Source organism: Ischnura elegans (genome assembly GCF_921293095.1).
Source record: "Ischnura elegans chromosome 13 unlocalized genomic scaffold, ioIscEleg1.1 SUPER_13_unloc_4, whole genome shotgun sequence".
Lineage (NCBI taxonomy): Eukaryota > Metazoa > Arthropoda > Insecta > Odonata > Coenagrionidae > Ischnura > Ischnura elegans.
The window spans coordinates 9642806-9663498 of NW_025791660.1; the positions used below are offsets into that span (position 1 = coordinate 9642806).

General features: G+C 40.0%; 1 protein-coding gene across 1 annotated transcript in view; it reads left to right on the top strand.

Annotated features, from left to right (window-relative positions):
- Positions 1 to 12717, top strand: part of LOC124173084 — a 111191-nt gene extending 98474 nt beyond the window's left edge. Inside the window, exons 8-9 of the mRNA XM_046552597.1 lie at positions 2027 to 2866; positions 12491 to 12717. Of these exons, the coding sequence (XP_046408553.1) occupies positions 2027 to 2866; positions 12491 to 12717 (1067 nt within the window). The remainder of the gene's footprint in view (positions 1 to 2026; positions 2867 to 12490) is intronic.
- Positions 12718 to 20693: the final 7976 nt, after the last annotated feature.

A 20693-nucleotide genomic window follows, 5' to 3' on the forward strand; every position in this document is an offset into this window, starting at 1 on the left:
TGACTCTTCTAAAATGCTTAAAAAACTTAAAATTCACTACTTATAAAATTTACAGAGACAAGGTCCCCGGTTTGGGCCCTTCCAATATTTTTTGTAAGTCGGCACCCCTGCTCCTGCTGTAATGTTTAGATACTTCTAGTGGGGTGATTCATCCCGCGCTTATGGAAAGAAATCTTGGGAGATAAGTATAATTTTGTGGGAACCATTAAGAAAAATAGGAAAGGGCAGTTAAGAGAAATAACGACGGCTAAATTAAAGAAAGGCATTTCAGTGCTATGAAAAACTTGTGGAGCAACGGCATAGAATTGGGAAGATCAGCGCGACGTATTCATGATCTCCACCACCATCAGATAGGAGATAATCCCAACGGGGAAATAAATCTAAGAGGGGGAGTGGTTACTAAGCCAAAGATGGTGATTGAGTACAATAAAATAAAAGGAGGAATTGACATTGCCGACACCCTTTCGTTGTATCACTGCACCCACCGAAAAACAGTAAGGTGGTACCACAAGGTGGCCGATTATGCTCTTTTTGGGACTTGCATTGTTAATGCTTTTATAGTGTGGAGTGAAACACGGAATCCAGGTGCCCACGTGATCTCCCTCCTGTAGTTAAGTTCATAAATTATAGAAAAATGGATGCATATTCTTCGGGATTCCGTTGATATGGTCTAAATAAATCAACGCACTACCTGGTAAATACAAATAACACTGAAGGAAGTCTTCGAAGTCTGGTAATTTAGAGGATAAAATTATCATAACATAAAATTAGTATTAGTATTTTTCGCACTATTTTTAGCGCTGTATCTTCATTTTAGAAAGGCCCGCACAAAGAATTCTTGCAGACGATGAGCCGCAAAGTTGCCCTCAGTAAACCCAAACGTGTTTCTACAAAATTTATGATCTGTCCGGATCAGCCGTACCTAAGTCTCCCAAAGTTAAGTCATTGCACTAATCATCTCCGGGTATGGTAGCAAATATTATAAAAAGCATAATCAACAATTAAAATTTGTTTTAACATTATTTTCAATCATAGCTTTTCAGTGTACACTAAAAAGTTGGTACGCAGATCCAAATGCCTGAACCGCCAAATGGCGTCTCATCAAATTTTAGGCATTGTCAAAAAAGGGGAGATGCCCTATGGCGTCGCACGTGACTTAAGTTACAAGCGATAGCGCATCACGCAATGAGTGATAATATTCCGAGAAATATTAGTAAAACCCGGAGATAGGCTCAATATCATTATTGCCGTTTGGTAATGGGTTCGAAAATATTCGCCTGGCACACGCGGAATGACAGTAGAATTCGGGCCCGGAAGCGAATGTGTTAATACCCCATACCTTTGTATTTGAAATGATTTTATTAATAATGCAAGGTGTGAAAGTAATGAAATTTTCATTAGAATTAGAGTGGTGTGCCCCTCAGAGAATGTGATCTTAATTTACTGCTATTATAATTCTGACAAATATTTCTTTTTTAATACATGCTGTCCTTTGAGCAATTTCTCAAAATATGCCATATTATTGCCCATCCATCTTCCTTTCTATGATTTATTAAGTAGAAAGAGATTTTTTGTGAGCTTTTATTATCTTCTTGCCTATCTAATTCCTTGACATTTATATATTGTATATTTAATCTTTATAATCTACGGAATTATTTGTTTTTTTTATAATAATGATAACTGTTTCAATTCCACATTATGTGTATGCATGCCATCTGTAAATACAGTTTATGATTACTTCTGTGCATGAAAAAGTGCATTGAGATATTTTCTCGAGTAGATAATTGAGGTTAGTATGCAATATTTTGCTCAATTACTCTGAGGAGCAGTGAAATTTTATTTGTTAAGAAATGCATGGAAAACACCGTAAAAACTAACCGACACCTTGTTATGTTTGTTGCATCTACATGAACGGTCGGTTCAAGCAGCTGCCTTGATATCTTCCCAAAGGCTGTTATAAATTAGTTCAACGAATCGTAGATTTCATGCCTGACCTTACCTTTTTTTATTTGAAATTCTTTTCTAGAGTCCACAGCTCCTGAAAGAGCCTCAGCCTTGTTTGCAGTCCTTGAACCGAAGATTAGAGCATCACATTCAAGGAAAGGAAAGAAGGTGATGGATAAAGACGTTAAAAAGTCTGATACCTTGCTTGGTGATAAAATGACGTCCTGCTCAATTCGTAATGTTGGACGATTACATTTGGAATCTAGATATGCGTGTAAAATCAGAGGGGATAGAGCAAAAATGACTACTGATGAGAAGAGAGGTGGTTGTGATAATGCAGAGACCATCAAGTTTTTCAGGAGCACTGAGAATGGAAAGAATGGCCCCGAAGTAGTTATACAGGAAAACAAAGTGAAAAGTACTTGCATGATCAAAAATCCTGGGAAGCGTGCCAGTTCCAGGGAAAAATCTTATCATTGCTTCAAATGCAGAGATGCATTCGATGCCAAATCTGATCTCATTAAGCACCTCGAGATTCATTTCGGTTCTGGAAATTTTGATATTGATTCAAATTTGTCAGTCAGAAAATATTCGTCTCTCATAACCTTTGTTTCAAGGAGAGAAACTAATATGTCGTGTCAGCTCATCCCCTCCAAAAGTTTAAATCAGCTGATGGGTAAGAGCCAAGGAGCGAGACAAAAAGGAAATGGGCTGCTTAAGGATAACTTCGGAGAATCAAGGGAGAATGACAATTTTAGGGAGGTGAGGGAAAGCTGTATTTCGAATATCAACTCATGCGCAGTTCGTCCACGAGCAGCAAAAACGTCTTATTCCTGCAATGAATGTGAAAAGTCTTTCACTGTAAAAAGCAACCTTGTCCGTCACATTCGGAATCATACGAAGGAGAAACTATACTCATGCAGTGAATGTGAAAAGCCTTTCTCTCAAAAGAGTCACCTCGTCAGTCACATGCGGACTCATACGAAGGAAAAACCGTATTCATGCAATGGATGTGAAAAGTCTTTCTCTCGCAAGGGTAACCTTGTCTGTCACATTCGGACTCATATGAAGGAGAAACCGTATTCATGCAATGAATGTGATAAGTCTTTCTCTCAAAAGAGTTACCTTGTCCGTCACATTCCGACTCATATGAAGGAGAAACCATATTCATGCAATGAATGTGTTAAGTCTTTCTCTCAAAAGAGTTACCTTGTCCGTCACATTCCGACTCATATGAAGGAGAAACGTTATCCCTGCGGTGAATGTAATAAGTCTTTCTCTGAAAAAAGCAGCCTTGTCCGTCATAATCGGACTCATACGAAGGAGAAACTATACTCATGCAGTGAATGTGAAAAGCCTTTCTCTCAAAAGAGTAACCTCGTCAGTCACATGCGGACTCATACGAAGGAGAAACCGTATTCTTGCAATGGATGTGAAAAGTCTTTCTCTCGCAAGAGTAACCTTGTCTGTCACATTCGGACTCATATGAAGGAGAAACCGTATTCATGCAATGAATGTGATAAGTCTTTCTCTCAAAAGAGTTACCTTGTCCGTCACATTCCGACTCATATGAAGGAGAAACGTTATCCCTGCGGTGAATGTAATAAGTCTTTCTCTCAAAAGAGTTACCTTGTCCGTCACATTTCGACTCATATGAAGGAGAAACGTTATCCCTGCGGTGAATGTAATAAGTCTTTCTCTGAAAAAAGCAGCCTTGTCCGTCACATTCGGATTCATGCGAAGGAGAAATCTTATTCTTGCAATGAATGTGATAAGTCTTTCTCTCAAACGAGTCACCTTGTCTGTCACATGCGGACTCACACGAAGGAGAAACCTTATTCTTGCAGTCAATGTGATAAGTCTTTCTCTCTAAAGGATACCCTTGTCTGTCACATTCGGACTCATACGAAGGAGAAACCATATTCATGCAATGAATGTGAAAAGTCTTTCTCTCGAAGGAGTAGCCTTGTCTGTCATATTCGGACTCATACGAAGGAGAAACTTTAATCATGCAGTGAATGTGAAAACTCTTTCTCTGAAGGAAACAGCCTTTTCTGTCACATGCGGATTTGTGCAAAGGAGAAATATTAGTGCAATGAATGTGAAAAGTCTTATTGTACCAAACAAAACAGTGTCTAACACACACGGTCACATCGGAAAGAAGCCTTATTCTTGCGATGAATCTAAAAAGACTGTCTCTTTGTATATTAACCTTTTCTTTCATTTGGAAACACACAGGGCTAGGTCTTAGTTGTATAACTGATTGTTATTCATTAGCAATCAAGGTAAATATTTCTTAATGTTACGAGTTCTACTTGAGTGTAAATAAAAAATGTCCAATAATGTTGAAAATGATTTTTAAAAATATTCAGTAAGGATTGTGATTTGGTTTCATAAATGTTCAAATAAATTTATTCTGCTACATTTTCAAGGACTAAATAATTTATTCATGTATATTAAACTTCTTATTTTTTGCTGGTATGTATGCCATGTATTTCAACACTTTCGATAATGACTTGATGCACTTTGTCTCAAAATAATTTTCAATATAATGTTAATGTTATTGTATGATTAATCAATGTTCAATTGTATGATCGATGTTGGTTCATGTAGTGCTTCTTTGTAATTTATATGCAAATATCAAGTTAACAATAATATACGATTGATGAAGAGAGTGCTGCACTGAGGGGCTGGTCTGTTTTAATTGTTGATATACTGTGGCATTGCGTGGATTAATCTTGGAGATTGTGCACGTAAGCCTCAGACATAAGGAACTCCAATCATCGGTCACAAGCTGGTTCAGGGAAAGACTCCACAAATAAGAAATCACCACTCAAGAAACATAATTTAAAAAAATTACGAGGTATTTTCAGTCAATATCTATTGGAACTAGAATTATTCAAAGTCAGAATTATTGCAGAAAACAACGATGATAACTAAAGATCCCCTAGCAAATATTACCAAACTAAGTACCAGATGTATATTTTTTCTAAAACCACCCATGTCAGTCAAGCCATCCGTCCACCTCGGGCGCCCGAGCAAGAAAGGGCTTGCCATCGTGTCTGGGTGGAGGAGAGGGATTTTGCCTAGGTGAGGAGGGGTATTAGGACGATGTTCAAATCAGCTGCAAATCGCCGTGTAGGCGCCCCTGTTGACCGGCCACCCGGAGGTCACCCGACAAGCCAGCCGTGGTGGGAAGGCAGGCCAGCAGGCAGGCCGAAATTTTTCCCCTCAATCTTATGGGTGGGAGACATCAGTCAAACTCTGGCAATTTCATTGGAGATCATGGAGGGGAGAGACATAGTGGCGTGATGTGTAGGAGGGAGAGAGAGAGTTCTGATAGGACTAAGTTAGGACTTCTCACTCCAAGCTGCAAACTGGTGCCTCCGCACCCATTTCCCCATGATTGTCAAGGAGTAGGTATTCCTCCGCAGTATTCCTATATAAGTCTTGCTCTGCAGGTATGTCTGGTTCGGAGACTGTTTAGGAGGCAGAGTTTCGGAGACAAGAGTTTTCGAGACTTCGAGTCTGCGAGCCTTTGAGTCGAAGGGCCTATGCGCGAGAAGTCCTTAGCATGAGAAGTTCTGCGGATATATTCAGAGTTTCTGGGGGTACCAGAAATAGGGGGACACTAAAAATGCCACATCCTCTGTGGGAAAATTTGGGGGGGTACACTAAAAATGCCACAGTACTCACATTCCTTTCAATGATGACATCATTATTGGGTTGTAGTTTGAGTGCCTGCAACACAATCAGCATATTTGTTCAAATAACAATAATATGTCCTCTTGAAAACATTGCTAGCCATGGTTAAGTCTTAAAATATCAATGAAATGAATTGTTCGAATATCGCTGCGCAACTGTTCGAGCCACGTCACATGCTGCTCGACGGCAGACTGACTGAGCAGTACTCTCTCGCTTACGATCGCTCCGTGGATAAGGTTGTGCGGAGCGAGAGACTTACCTGTAGCTTCGACTACTCCAAGAAGAATGCATCGATCCGGCCACATGTGAAAAAGCTCTTTGTTGTATTGCTTTGTCAATTTGTATGTGTGTATCTTATACCACGAATATACCTAGTTGTTTTTAATTAAGTGAAATTATTTAGATTATCTCAACCACATAGTACTAGTCCTTAAACTATTCGAGCGTATTCCGAGATACTGGTTCCGTTTGCAGAACTGCATAATCAGCGCGCACATTATTTGGTAGCAGAGCGTGATTTGTATTTCTGTGGTTGTAGTTTCGTGGTTTAGAGTCGGTTCTATTTCGCTTTAAAAGAGAAATAGTGTTGCGAATTGACGGTCGCGAGAAGCAGACAACGTTCGAGAGTCATCGCGGGCCGCCTCCTGGGACATCAGTACGAGCGGGAGCCATTCGACTGACATTGAAGACATCGCTGGCGGAGCTCGGAAGGGTTTCGCTGCCTCGGCGATCGAACAGCTGTTTCCTTCCGAGGACGAGGAGTGACGCAGCCCTGCTCACCACGCCGGAACCTCAAAATTCCAGCTGATCAACTTAATGCTAAGGCCATATGTATCAAATACTTTGATCATTTCTTTTTCAGTCAATTCCTCACTAAGCATTTCAATTCCATGGGTTCAGAAAGAAGTCAATTTGAATCAATCAATCAATCACAATGCAATTGAATGTTACGTAATATCTTATGTTCTTGCCTTTTTTCGGTATTCGTATTGTTAATTACTTGTTGCAATGGCAGAAGTGTTACTTTCAAGTCAAAAGGTGAATGCTAATCGTTTTATAAATTTCGCGAGAAATACGATGTGCTGGAAGAAATGTCACCCTCAATAACTGGTTCATATCTTACCTTTAGCTCTTCAATTTCAAAATTAGGGTCTAACAATAATACGATCAATAAAAAGGAGGTTGATAATGCACCAATAATAACCACTTAGTCATATGATGGATTAAAAGTTAATACCATTTTTGTTTATCAAACATAAATGACGCTAGTGTCTTGCAAGCCTAAAGGTAATAAAGAGGTATCGCTCTTACCAACAATGCATTTTGATGAAATTGTGTTTCCTCAAACGCATAAACCTAAATTTGTAATGCATTACAACTCCAATAAAAAATGTGTAGACGATTCAAATCGTTAACAGTTCACATGCATTGTTTCTCGTATATTATGCGCATGAGTCTGACAATTATTTCACCATTTGGAACATTGGCGTGATCGATAGCATTGAAATGTACGTGGGAAACTCAGTTTAATCCGTTAGTTGTAGAAAACATTCAAATAATCTTGTTTGACTTTCGACAGGAGATTGCATGCTGAAAAGGGGAAATAGAAAAACAGTTGCTAAATCTCTGTGACTCCGGTTGTGGTATATATTGGTCAATATCTAAGCGGTGATAGCATGATCTGGCATGCTGATGGCGTAGGAGCATACTGTACATCTAAGCAATAAGAAAAAACAAAGAGAGTATGAAGTACCTGTAAAAAGTCTATTTGCGGTGAACAATGCGTATTCAACTGCATATCGTGATACGAAAATGCAGTTGACGTTAGAGGCATCTATCCTTGGCCTGCTTCAATCAACTACCGTGATGAGAGTGATGAAAATTTATCAAATCACTTTGAATAATGCATGTAAGGTTAAAATAGGAAAACATCAAGATAATGAATTCCAAATCTTGTAAGAGATACCTTATTATCCTGATCGATAAGATAAGTAAGTGGCTAATGAGATGGCTTTAGCGAGATAAGAGGTGGTTTCGATGCAAAATAATATGAAAACTGGCCGTTGAGGTGTCTTTGGTGAGAAAAGCGGTGGATTTGATGCTAAAGATGCTGAAAAAAAGCCGTCGAGGTTGCTTTGGGGAGAAAAGATGTGAGGCAGATGATAATAAATATGGGGGTAGGGTTGGCTGAGTAGCAGAAGGAGGTTGTGTCAAGTATAGAGGACCTAGATTGCAATGCAAGAGTGGACTTTACTATGCTACTGAATAGCCAGAAATCACCCTTCTCCTACTGCAATTGGAAAACTATTAGAAGATGGCTAATAGAGGATTTTAGAAGGGTGCAGGAGAAATTTTGTTCGAATACACATTGCTCACCGCAAAAAGGCTTCTTACAGGTATTGCGTATTGTTCATTATTATTTTTAGATGCACAGTATCTTCCTCCTCCATCATCACGCCAGATCACGATTAAAACGTCCCTCACAGAGAGGGATTTTTTAACCACGATCCGCGGAAAATCAGTCCTGTACACCGCATTCAGGACGAAGATGTTTAAGACACACCCATGTCTGATTAATTAAGGGATTGTGTTTGCTAATGCGGAGGAAAAGGAAGAAGCAATTTCGTTTGGGAATGGTCCAGAACTACAACGGTGAATTACGGAGTATTTCGTCCCTTGTCGTTCAGACTCGGTTTCCTTTCAAGGGCTTCACAAGGGCTCCCATGTTCAGAAAATGACACAAAGGACTAACACCTTTCGTGGAGATCATAGCGACTCCAACTTTGCTAGCATAGTGGAGAGTATATATCGTGAAATCGACATGGAAGAGATTCCATCCCTTACTCTCCAGTGTCTTCAATACGACAGCTCTCTTAAAATTGTACTCGACTTCTCCTGTAGCAGAATATGTTTTATGTACCCCTAAAAATACGGAAATGCCTCGGGGCTTACGAATTTAGAGACAAACACGGTGTATGCAAGTGCATTATACAGCGGCTCTGAGGGATTTAATGTTCAAAGTAAATTAATTTATGCGCTTACTCACAAAGCTCTCGCGGTCGTGTTTGAAAATCATGGCTTGCCGTGCAGAACTGGGGATAATAAATCCAAGGATTACAACGAGAAAGTCGTCCGGAATATATATTCTAGGCAGGGAGAGGGGAATTATGACGAAATCATACAAAGAGCGTTGAATACTGAGCGACAGACCCCTGTTGTTGATAACTTTGACGAATTATCGGGCAATGAAGTTAAAAATATTTTGCAGGAAATGGTAGTCAGAGTGCCGGAATTGGTTTTAAAGTGCAAGCAGTCCGGTGGAACTAGGAAAGTAAACCACACCGATAAGAACGGCTTGTGCCACCTGAAGAAAAAGGTTCCAGAACTGATGGATTTTTATGAGAAAATCATTGTTCCAACTCTCCGAAATTACATCGACCAGAAAGATGGGAAGGCTTTCAGGTGCGAAATGTTGGATTTTTCGATTCCACTAACTGTTCTCTGGCCTTGGAAAGTGAACACTATACGTCACCCACGTGAAAAGAAAGACCCCATTATCGTTAAACACAAGAAGTTGCGGGTGATGGTGGTGTCCGACTTAACTCAAGGAATTATTGACCTAATGCATTCCGCAGTGATTGAAAAGATGGCGTTTGTGTATTGGAATAGGTATATTGAGGACCGGGATAATTTTCACTCTGCCGTGGACAGACTAGATGTAAAGACTTTGGTCATCTTGTGGGACAAATCAACTAAGGTCACATTTTGCTCAAATAAGCATAGTTCATGTTCGGTTTTCAAATGTCAAGGAAATATATTCCAGTACATAGTGGATCGTGCTATTCTTATGGTTAAAAGTCAGTGATATGATTAACATCCGGATTAGAGCACAACGATTACAGTAGTAAACATTAAAACATGAAATTGAAGGGATACGAAAAAAGGCGAAAGTTGAGTGGCAAATAAATGCAGCCGATAGACATTTTCAAGAGTGGGTGTAGTGAAATAAGGAGAAACAAGAAAGGTATAAGTTATATTTGATATGTCTGCCAATTTCACTCACTCGGATGGTGGCAATGTAAACGCCAACATACTGCGGTATATGGGATCCCATCAATCTCCGGTGCGTAAAAAACGAGATTCCTAAGTATGACAAGTCACTCAGTTTATACATATTATAGAACTGAAAGCATGAAAAAACAATGATTTTAGATATTGAGATTCATAAACGAGTTGGAGTTCCCATTTTTATGACTCTAGAAACTTAACAGACTTCCCTTCATCAAAGGAGTATTATGTAGGGGCTAAAAAATGAGATACTTTACTGCAGTCACCATTTGTTACATACATATTATAAAGCAGAAATGATGAAGATAAATGATTAAAGACTCAACGATTAATATAAACAATAGAGTACCATTCATATGACTCGAAACTAATGTGATTTCCCTTCTTCAAAGTATATTCCTCCCTCTCGTGCGTAAAAGATAAAATACCTTTACATAGAAAATAAGCGGAATATACATTGATTCTCCCTTACATTGACCCATTTCACACTCTATGCTCTAGCTGCTACGCTGCTATTCTCGGATTTTCGAGCTGGGTTCTCTCCGATGTGTAATAATTCGATCTTCGAGTTGCTTGACGATTTCGATTTAACCTACGAGGCATTGCCTGGTGAACACCGGCTGAGGACTCATTACGAGTCGTGAAAGGGGGCGCCTTGCCGGCGTGCTGAGCACTGGAGGAGCGCGTTCTCACGTCAAGGTGATTCGCCTGAGTAACGAATACCGCTAGGTCGTCTCGCTCATTAGCACCCAAGTGCGAGGTTTATTTACCTCATTGCACTCTTGGGGAAAGTGAGCGGGTCCACTCATTAAGGACTAGGTGGTAGGATAGGGGGGGATCTGGGTTCAACCGTTTTTGCCCTGCCGCTTCGGCGGTAGGATCGGCCGGGGTTCCCGCGAGGATCCTCCAGTCTTTTTCCCCCTTCCTGTTACGTGTATTGAGTAGGGAGTCCTCAACAATGCCTCTGCCAAGGTCTCCCATAAATAACTCGGTCGGTAATCGGTCATATGTCACGCGTGACCCGCGAATAATCAGAACACAAGAGAAGAGGGTGCCTATTCCTGAGAATGTTAAAACCGTTCTGTTTTCTGAGGCGACAAATTCAAAGAGAGCGGAAAAGCGACAAGTAGACGAGAACCAGATCGAAGCTGAAAACGCCACCTCCAAGAAGGCTGAAGATATAGGGTCGAAAGACGAAAAGAAAAGAACTTCGAAGAGGCAATGATAAGTGCCCAAAAACAAAAGACGGACGATGTGATCAGACGAAGAACGTATTCTGACGCGGCAGTGGAGCACTACTCTGATCTTCAGCGTCATCAGGCATTTGACAATATTTCGTTTACTGACGAAATCACAGATAATTAAAACATGGAAGAAGACAGTGCCTCCCTTTTCGAAACAGTAGCAGCTTCGAAACGAAAAAGAAGAAGGCGTGGGAGTCGGGAAGATGTGGCCACAGAAAATAGCTACATCGCGACGAATCGATTTGAGGCTCTTGGGAACCTGAACCCCACCGGATGGAAGGAAGACAGAGCCAAGATCCGTGCACTACCAAGCGAAGGCGCCTGCCAGAAGTAAATGGCCACCACCGATAGTGGTTCAGAATGTACTAAATCCAATAGAATTCGTAAATAAATTTATAGAAATGGTTTAAGGTAAGACCTTCTTGATAAAAAAGTTGCAAGATGGATCGCGCTTATGACTCAAGCTCCGCGAAGACTATGACATGTTGAATGACTTCCTTGAGAAATCCGGTGCCCAGAAATACTCATGGGCCCAGAAAGGGGCGGGAGTAGCAAAATATGTGATACACGACCTAGACGCAGATATGGATTTAGACTTCATTACAGAGGATCTATACCTTAATGACATCCCGTGCTTGCACGTCCGACCAATTGGTAGGAAAAATACAGACATGTATGCCATCACAGTTCAGAAGGGTAACGGCTTCAACCCAAAAATTTTAGAGAAAGTGACATTGATTTGTAACCATACGATTTCGATTGTTCCCTTCAAATTCAAGACGCCGCAAAGATGCTTCAGGTGCAAGAGATACAAACACATCTGTTTCTGCACTCTTACCCCTAGGTGCTGCAAATGCGCCTTAGACCACGAAGGCAAGGATTGTCCTGGAGAGAGCCCGAAAAAATGCTGCAACTGCGGCTAACCCCACGAAGCATTCTCAACCGAATGCGAAGTCTATCAGAAAGAACTCAAGGCGATAAATGAAACAAACGAGGAAAAACGGGAGCAAAAGCAAAGAACGATATCTGTTAGAAAAGAGCATAGTGACCACGATAGAGAACATCGAGAAAAACAAGTGACGGTCGATCTGCAACACTCAAAAAAGATCGATAAATTTCCCTCAGAAAATGCATGGGAGAGAAGAAAGATGGAACTTGAGCGCAGAAACCGCCCAAGAAAGGACTCTAGTAAAACGGGGCCGGAGAGAGTGGAGGCAGTTATTGAGGACGAGGGGAACCTTACACTCAGACGAAATGGCGAGCTAAAGGACAACGGGGATGGCGACATGAAAGCGTTACTCGAAGCAGTTACGAACATGACTAGTATGCTTCTGCAGCAAATGACTTTCATGCGACAAATGATGCTGAAATAGACGGATATGTTTACCATGTAACCCATTATGGCTCATAAGCATAAACAATGCCAATTGGTCATTTCCCTGGGGAACGCACAGGGAAACATAAGTGATAAAACTGAAGAACTCTGGGAGTTGCTAAAAAATATCATGTCAATGTATGTCTTATTTCAGAAACGCACCTTACAGTAGGGAAGAACTGGAAAATCCCAGGTTACAATACTTTTAGAAAAGACAGAGGAGGCAATGTGGCTGCAGGAGGCGTAGCCATCGCCATCAAGGAAGACATTACGGCCCATGTCATTCCTTCAAATGACGAACTAGATGCCCCCGAAATAATTGGAGCCAAAGCTAGCACTGATGTTGATGTGTCCGACGTAGTTCGCGTGGTTATCGCTTGATGGCGCATCAATCGGAAATCGGAGACCGTCTCTTGAGTAGTGCGGACATTTCGTCATGGGTTCGTCATCGTATCGTCCGGCCGTCTCCTTGTTGTCTCCGGAGACGCTTACCGCTTCCGGGAGGCGGTCTCTTCGGTTTCTGTAGAGAGTCTCTAAGGATTCGGGGGAGACAGTCTCCCGTGTGCTACCTGGGAAGTGAATATAAAGATATTCAAATGCTAAAAAGATTGTATGAATCATTAGTTCGTCCTATCTTAGAATATGACTCCATTATCTCGAACCCAAATTATAAAAATCAGGTTAAGGAGAGCTACTTTCCTAGCCACTAACCTCACATTAAAGCTACCTTCGATCCATGCTGCCAGTAATTTCCTCATCACCCCCAAGCACACTGAATGCATGTATTCAAAAGGAAAGTCAGTAATCATTCTGATACCTGGAATGGTAACTAGGGGAGAATTACCCAAATGATGGTATTCATCAGTTTTTGCAATGAAGTCCCCATCCGTTCTCACTGAAGCACTGATTTCGTCAAAAATTACTCGACCTTTCACATATTCGCCCTGCACAGTGCATTTTCCACAGCCAAAATATCCATTACGTGATTCGATCTGCTTGACAAATGCACGAGCTGGAGCATCACAAATGTAGCCAGTTATTTTAATTTCCAGCCGCACCCCATTGTAAACGAGCCCTTCTCTTCCGAGACGAACCATGTCCTTAACATACTCTTCAAAGTATTCCGAACATGATAATGGTTTATGATTACCATGAAATATACCCACAATGAAAGGGGTCACTGAAGGAAAATCTTGCAGGCTCATTAAAATTATCCACACCTGACTACCCGAACTTTTGGCCAGTGGAAGACCATCCACATTGCACTGCAGCCTTATAGTTCCATTCTCAGCTACAGATGTATTCTGACTTATGAGATTCCTAAGACTCTTCTCAATTCCAACAGGGCAATAAGTGCCACCAGCAATACTTTTTGCATTAACCTCTCGAGGAGTCTTCAACAATGTCCTTGTATCAGCAGGCAAGTCCCTAAAACAATGGTGCCTTCTAAGTATTTGTAGAAGCTCGTTTGACTTCCTAAAGGAAACTCCTTCACTAGCCCACTGAGCTATGCTCTGATGGAAATTGAAATTATCATCTGCATCAGAATCACTCCCAGAATCCATGGAAGACGAAGATACTTTAAGAATGTCATCCCCATGGATATGATGAGGGTTATCCTGGTCATCATCGGTGGTGTCACGGTCACTACTGATGGTGTCATGGTCATCATTGATGGTTCCATGGTTATCAGCAGGGAACACTATATCATCCCTTTCAAGTAGAGCACTCTCTTCATTGGCTACATGTTGTCTTTGCCTTTTAGACAATGCAGCTAGAGGATACCTTCTTTCACTCATTGCAAGAGTAAGAGGAGTAAGTGTTCTTGTCTCAAGATATATCTGAAAGGATATAGCAATGCACAATTTCACACCTCAACCAAAGAAAGAATTACTAATCTAAAATGGTAGGTAGTAATAAATTTCATGTTGAAATAGATGCATTAAATGATCCGTCATCTTTATTAAGTAAAACAATTGCTCACATCAATTTCATGATTGAGACACCCACCACCTCTACTCTGTTCTGAGACCAATTCGTGATTTAATGTGGTGGTCATCGTTTAAATGTCATAGTCTACTATAGTAGCCTTACATTGAATAGATCTTGTACCATGATCAAGACGAGCAATGCAAAACAGTAATTGTAGGCTCAAGCTGGAATTGACAAAAGGACTTTAAATATGGTCATTATCCTTCACTGAGATTCCCAACGTAATTCTGTCATTATCTTTAATGCAATGGTAGATATGCCTTAACTTTCACGCTTTCTAAGAAATTTCTCTACTGTTCTTAGCCCACTTTCCAGGTCTGTGACCAAATTTAATTAATTTGCATCCACATGTACATTCAGATAATGATCTACCAGCCACCGTTAAGGGGTATGGTAGGAAGTGAATCAATACCAAATATTAACTAGATGCCATGCAAACAAAAGATAAGGACGCAAAATCTAGTCAAATTTTAAGAAAAGAAAAATGGTCGCCAAAGAGAAGCAAGCATATGGACCACGTTGTTAGTTGAATAAGCATAAGTGAGCTACAATTATATTTAAACTATTGTACATACGCGTACATGCACTACTGAATACCAGTGGTGGACAAAAAGCGAGAACCAGGTGGCAATGGTCCCACTGCACCCCCCAAGAAAAAACTTACAGCCTGATGGCGTGCACCGTACCCGATACAAAACACCATACAAGACCACCATTACTTCATACAACATACTGGCAATTATTGCCCCTCGTCGAGGTATACGCCTGGATCCGCCAATGCAGAATGCACTTAAGGCCGTTTAATATAAACAATATTTCCATATTTCATCGACTGAATAACTTGAAACTGAGATTTTTCGATAGTTCGGCCGCCGTAGAATAAAAACTCAACTTCTCAACAAAAATCGAGATAGGTGTTTCTCGATGGTTACGATGGACTCAAATTATTTATGGCACTTGTTCAATTTCAGTTACGGTAGAACATAGAAAATTCCATGCTGTTTAAAATCAAGAGAGGAAATATGAAAATATAGAGCAACGTTCATCCTCATGCATTAGAGTGCCAGCCAAGAAGACAGTGTTTTCTTCTACTGTCGGCGTCAAAATGATGTGCCGCTGTACTTTGCAAATTTATATCCTGGCTTCACTACATGCTATAAAGATATAACATGCTATTATAATATACGTCATTTTAAAGGAAATTTTATCCTCAATTCTGATTTATTTTATTACAAAAAAATGGAAAAATGTAGACACGGCCAGTGCAATAAATGGCTCCGCGCACCGAAAAATTAGCCGTTTTGTCAACTTCATGAACTTTACAACTCAACCTAAGGAAAACTACTACGTCTACAGCATTCATCTTCCACATTAATTTACACTCATTAGTTCGGATTAATAATATTGCTTTTGGGTATATCTAGAACTTATATTTTGTTATAAATTAATGAAAATATTAAAACATTATCTTGTCTCATACCCCGACCCCGAAACCCGTTTACCCTGAAAGATAAAGGAAGTTGTAGATGAAAAAAGAATGGAATCCAGAGGTGGTCACAAAAAATGAATCGCAGCATTCTTTGATTTTATTCTACGCCGTTTCTTGCTTTTCAGAAAAAGTTGAAGGAATGTTCCGAGGCCCTTGATTTGGAAAATGTGGAGATAGAGGAAGACGTGTGGATTAGCAATTTCCATTTAGTTGGTTGTAAGGATAAACCAAGGATCCATTTAAAGATTGTCAGGCCATCGTTTAAAGATAGGACTGATGTTCACCACAGGAGAAATGGGGTGTTTGAGGGAAAGTCAAACCCAAAGTTCCCCAAAGAATGTGCAGTTCTATGTTGCTCTTTCCCCAGTTAAAACCAAATAGAAATTGCATGATGATATTTTCACCACGGGTTCCAGTGATAGTGAGAGTGAAGGTGATCACGGTCATCCCTCTAGGATTTCCGATGCGGAATTTTCAAGTGACAACCGATTGCAATGACGATGAGCTCGCCTTTACAGTAGGTTTCAGACATATCGTGAGAAAAGCTCCCAAAATGTATTAACGACTCTGTTTGGAAAATGTTCTCATTTTAATGCCACTTTAGGAAGGCTTTCATTACAAAAGTAACTTATTAACACCTGAAGACGTTGTGTTTATTATCTTGATCGAAGTGCGATTGACCGATTCTTTCTGCAGAATAGGAAGTAGCTTCGGGGTTTTTGAGTCACAAGATGGTAGATTGTGTTGGAAGTTCGTCTATATTATCGCTGCTAAATTGAAAAATTAATAGTCTGGCTTCCTCAGAGCCTCCTGTCACCCTACAGGCAAGGTATTTTTAAGTTGAAAGTATTATCGACAGCTTCGAGGTTGAAGTAAGTTCACCGTAAGACTCTCTACCGGACTGCCAAAAGAATACACATTTCACATGAGTATACGCTTTCGCCAATATTACTTGCAAGTATCACTTTGTTATGAACTAAAAACATTTCAGATGCACATCAGCTACCTTTCCATTTCTCGGCATCGACTTTCGGCGCCGACGAAGTCTACAGTTTGCAACGCGCACACGTCGCGAGAATGAATTGACGAGAAATAGGTGGTTAGGAGTAAAAAATTAACAAACAATATGGTTGATTTCCAACAGTAATAATACATTTAATAACCGAAGTAAGCTTTAGGAGCACAATACATAAACTACTAAATTGCCTGAGGATAATGTACTCTAGCCGTTGGGAAGAAGCCGGGCACGACAGAGAGTTCCTTCCTTGTCTGTGGTCAGTAGCAGAGAGAGCGAGTCAGGCGGCTAGCATATAGCGGCCGCGCTCGAAGCAGGCGTGAGAGGGGAGGTGTAGGCAGAGGAGGGGAAACAGGTTTCACGCTGACGATTCACCTTACAATTGGGTAAACGGTGGCGGAAGGTAATTGAAGTTCACACATGCCGTAAAGAGGCCGACACCGTTGGTGAATTCACTATAAATTGTGAGCAGTTCACAGGACGCGAGGATCAGCGGCTCGCGTGGATCAGCCAGGCACGACGTACTCGGGAGCTTCGCGAGACTGGTACTCAGGAGCTCGCGAATCGTCTCCTCGTGGTGAAGTCTCAGAGGGGTCAAGTCTCAGAGGGGTCAAGTCTCAGAGGGGTCGAGTCTCAGAGGGGTTGAGTCTCAGAGGGATTGAGAAAGTGCCCATTATGGCACATCCACCCACTGATGTGTTTTTGAACAAAATGAACTAAAGATGGGGGTGAGACTTTTTCACCCAGAAACAGATATCCCTTCCAAATAAGAGCTTCCCCTGATCAATAAGCAAATAAGTGGACAATAAGCAAATAAGTGAATTAATAATATTGAAAAAACACTTTTTTCTGACCAATCCAAACCCCTCGATATAGCATATTACATTATTGTAGAGTTCCCATAAGTTAATCAGTAAATATTAATTGTTCAACAGACATTATTATTAGCATTACTATCGTTGCACTCATGATACAATATTGGCAACGTAATCATTCATTATCAGAGAAACGATAGTTTAGAAATTACCAAGAAAACCTTAAAATACATATTATTTAGTTGCCTCCATCTCTGCCTAATTTTACACAATATACTGCTTTGGCAAACAACAAAGATACGTTACAAGAAAATAATCAACTTCTGACTTTTAGAGAAGTCCTTAATATTGTCACAGACTTCAATAATCATGACAGATCAAACAAATCTAACAATAACATTAGTGATAAATCATTACATAATAGATAGAAAATAGGATAGACGAGTGTGGACCTTGTTATATTATTATTATTTTTTTATAATTCAATCTTTGTAATGATATTTTCTTATATTTTTTGTTGTATTTTTTTTTTCATTCATTCATATTTTATTTCTTTCATTTTTTAACCAATTTTGTTGAATATACGTATTTTTAATTTTTTTCAATATTTTATTTATTTATAATTTTTTTATTCAATAATTGTTATAATATTTTTTTTTCTTTCGTTGCTCCATTCAGGAGATCTTTTCTGGTCCACACGTACCGTCTTACAAACATTTTGGATAAGCATTCAAAGAAAAATATTCACTGGAACAAGAGAATTCACAATTATCAACTTTTCTTCCATCTCAGTGAGACACAAACTAATTAGAATGAACAATAACCCTTTTTTACTTGATTAGGCCAAAGCATGAAAAACTAAGGTTCACTATACCAGACATCAAAATGCATAGACATCACGAAACTCCCCATGATAACATGGATGAAAGAGTGAGAATATAAAGAATTCAAAAGTAGTGATGCAGTATAAATAAATTACTGAAAATTTACACAAGGTAACCATCGAGAAACTAGATGAGATGGTACCAATCAGTCGTGAACCAAGTAGGAGGCAGAGAGAGATGAAGAGTGCATCTTACCCATTTACAAATGACATTAACTATTTAGTCCACTGCTTAACCACATGTGGATCAGAGAAAACACAACTGCCCACTATATGTCGTAGACACCAGATAAATAATTGCATTACAAGCAAAAATAAACAATTTGAATAAAATCATCCAGCAAAATGCTCTAATATTACTAGCCAGTGCCATACTGGGTTTGAAAAAAACGTGGAAGAAGTAATTTTGCATGTTAAAGAATCGAAAGACAGAGAGCATTCAGCTAAATGTGGGACAAGAATTAAGGGAGCTTTACTGAGAAGCTCGCAAACGGGAATAAAAACAAGTCAATGGCTGAGGTTAAATGGTCAATTATTCAAACAGCCTTATTCAACAATTCAAGTATTCAGTATTTCAATAATTCATATTTAGAATTCTTCTGTCGACAGACAGGATAACCCCATAAATCCCCCCAAAATACCAGCCAGAATACTGCTGGGTGCTGAATAATTCATATTTAGAATTCTTCTGTCGACAGACAGGATAACCCCATAAATCCCCCCAAAATACCAGCCAGAATACTGCTGGGTGCTGAATGCGGAAGGCAAGCCAACCGGACGATGGGAACGCAACCCCCCTACGCCAATTTGTGGCTTGACATAAGCCATCTATGCCAGGAATCTCAATTCCATCAGTGGCAACAGGTTCCATCCTGGGCATTGCAGGTGTTCAGGCCATCAGCCATGAACAAAATATCATCTTCCCGAGCAAACAGCTGACTCGGGTTAGTAACCAACTTGGGTTAACACCATCCCTGGGTTGCTCCCATCACTTCAAAATCAGGCCCCCAATAACTTGGGTTGGCGAGTTGGCTGCAGTATTGACCATTAATAAACTTGGGTTAATGGCATGACCCATAAATAGCAAATAATCAAATTCACCATTTGGCAAACAGTGAATTTTCCCACTCACAGAATGAATGCTCTCATAAATTTGTGAAAACAAATGGAATCAGTCAAGAGTGACTGGCAAGTGACATCTGTGGCACCTGGTGTATGAGACGACATATAGATGGGCTACACAATACCAATTGCACACCAATTCGGTGTAGAGAATACTAAAGTCATTATAATATTCACTTATTTTCATAAATTATTTGAGATATTATTCATATTATCAGTAAATTATTAATAGACCACTCAAATATATGTTTTTATATAATAATACAAGTTGCCAGTAACACAAATTGAAATCGGTAAACATAACATCCGATAGTTTTAGCCAAGTAGACTGGATTAATTACAGTAGGCCTTCAAATGAGAAACATGTGCAATTTTCTCCTTTTTTGGTGACACCTTCAAAGCTACTGTGACAGGAGTAAGCATTTTAACAATTGTGAATGGGCCTTCCCATTTTGGATATAGCTTGGCAGTTTTACCTTTTAATTTTGGAACTCAAGTTGTGAGTTTTGAGAAGTACCTGGTCTCCCACCTTGAATTGAACATCACTGTGCATCTTATTGAATCTTACTGATTGCCTCTGGTGTGCATTATTCAAATTACTTTGTACCTCAGACCAAAAGGAAGACATATTGTTTGTATCAATACCATCATTAAACATTTCAGGGGGAATTTCCCAGACATTATTCAATGGGTGTGGCAACTCACGACCCAAGAACACCTTAGCCGGAGAGTGGCCAATACTAGACTGACGAGCTGAGTTAAATGAGAAAGACAGATCAGGAAGAAATTCCTCCCATTTATTGTGAGAATTATGACAGAGGGACGAGAGGGCACATTTCAAATTTCTGTGAACCCTCTCTGCTTGGTTTGCCTTAGGATAATATGGTGAAGTGCAAACATGAGAAACACCAAGCTTAAACATTGTATCATGAAATAACCTTGATTTAAAGGCAGAACCATTGTCTGACACAAGAAATTTTGGATATCCAAATTTGGGAAATATTTTCCTTGACAACAGGTTAACAACCAAGGAGGCACTTG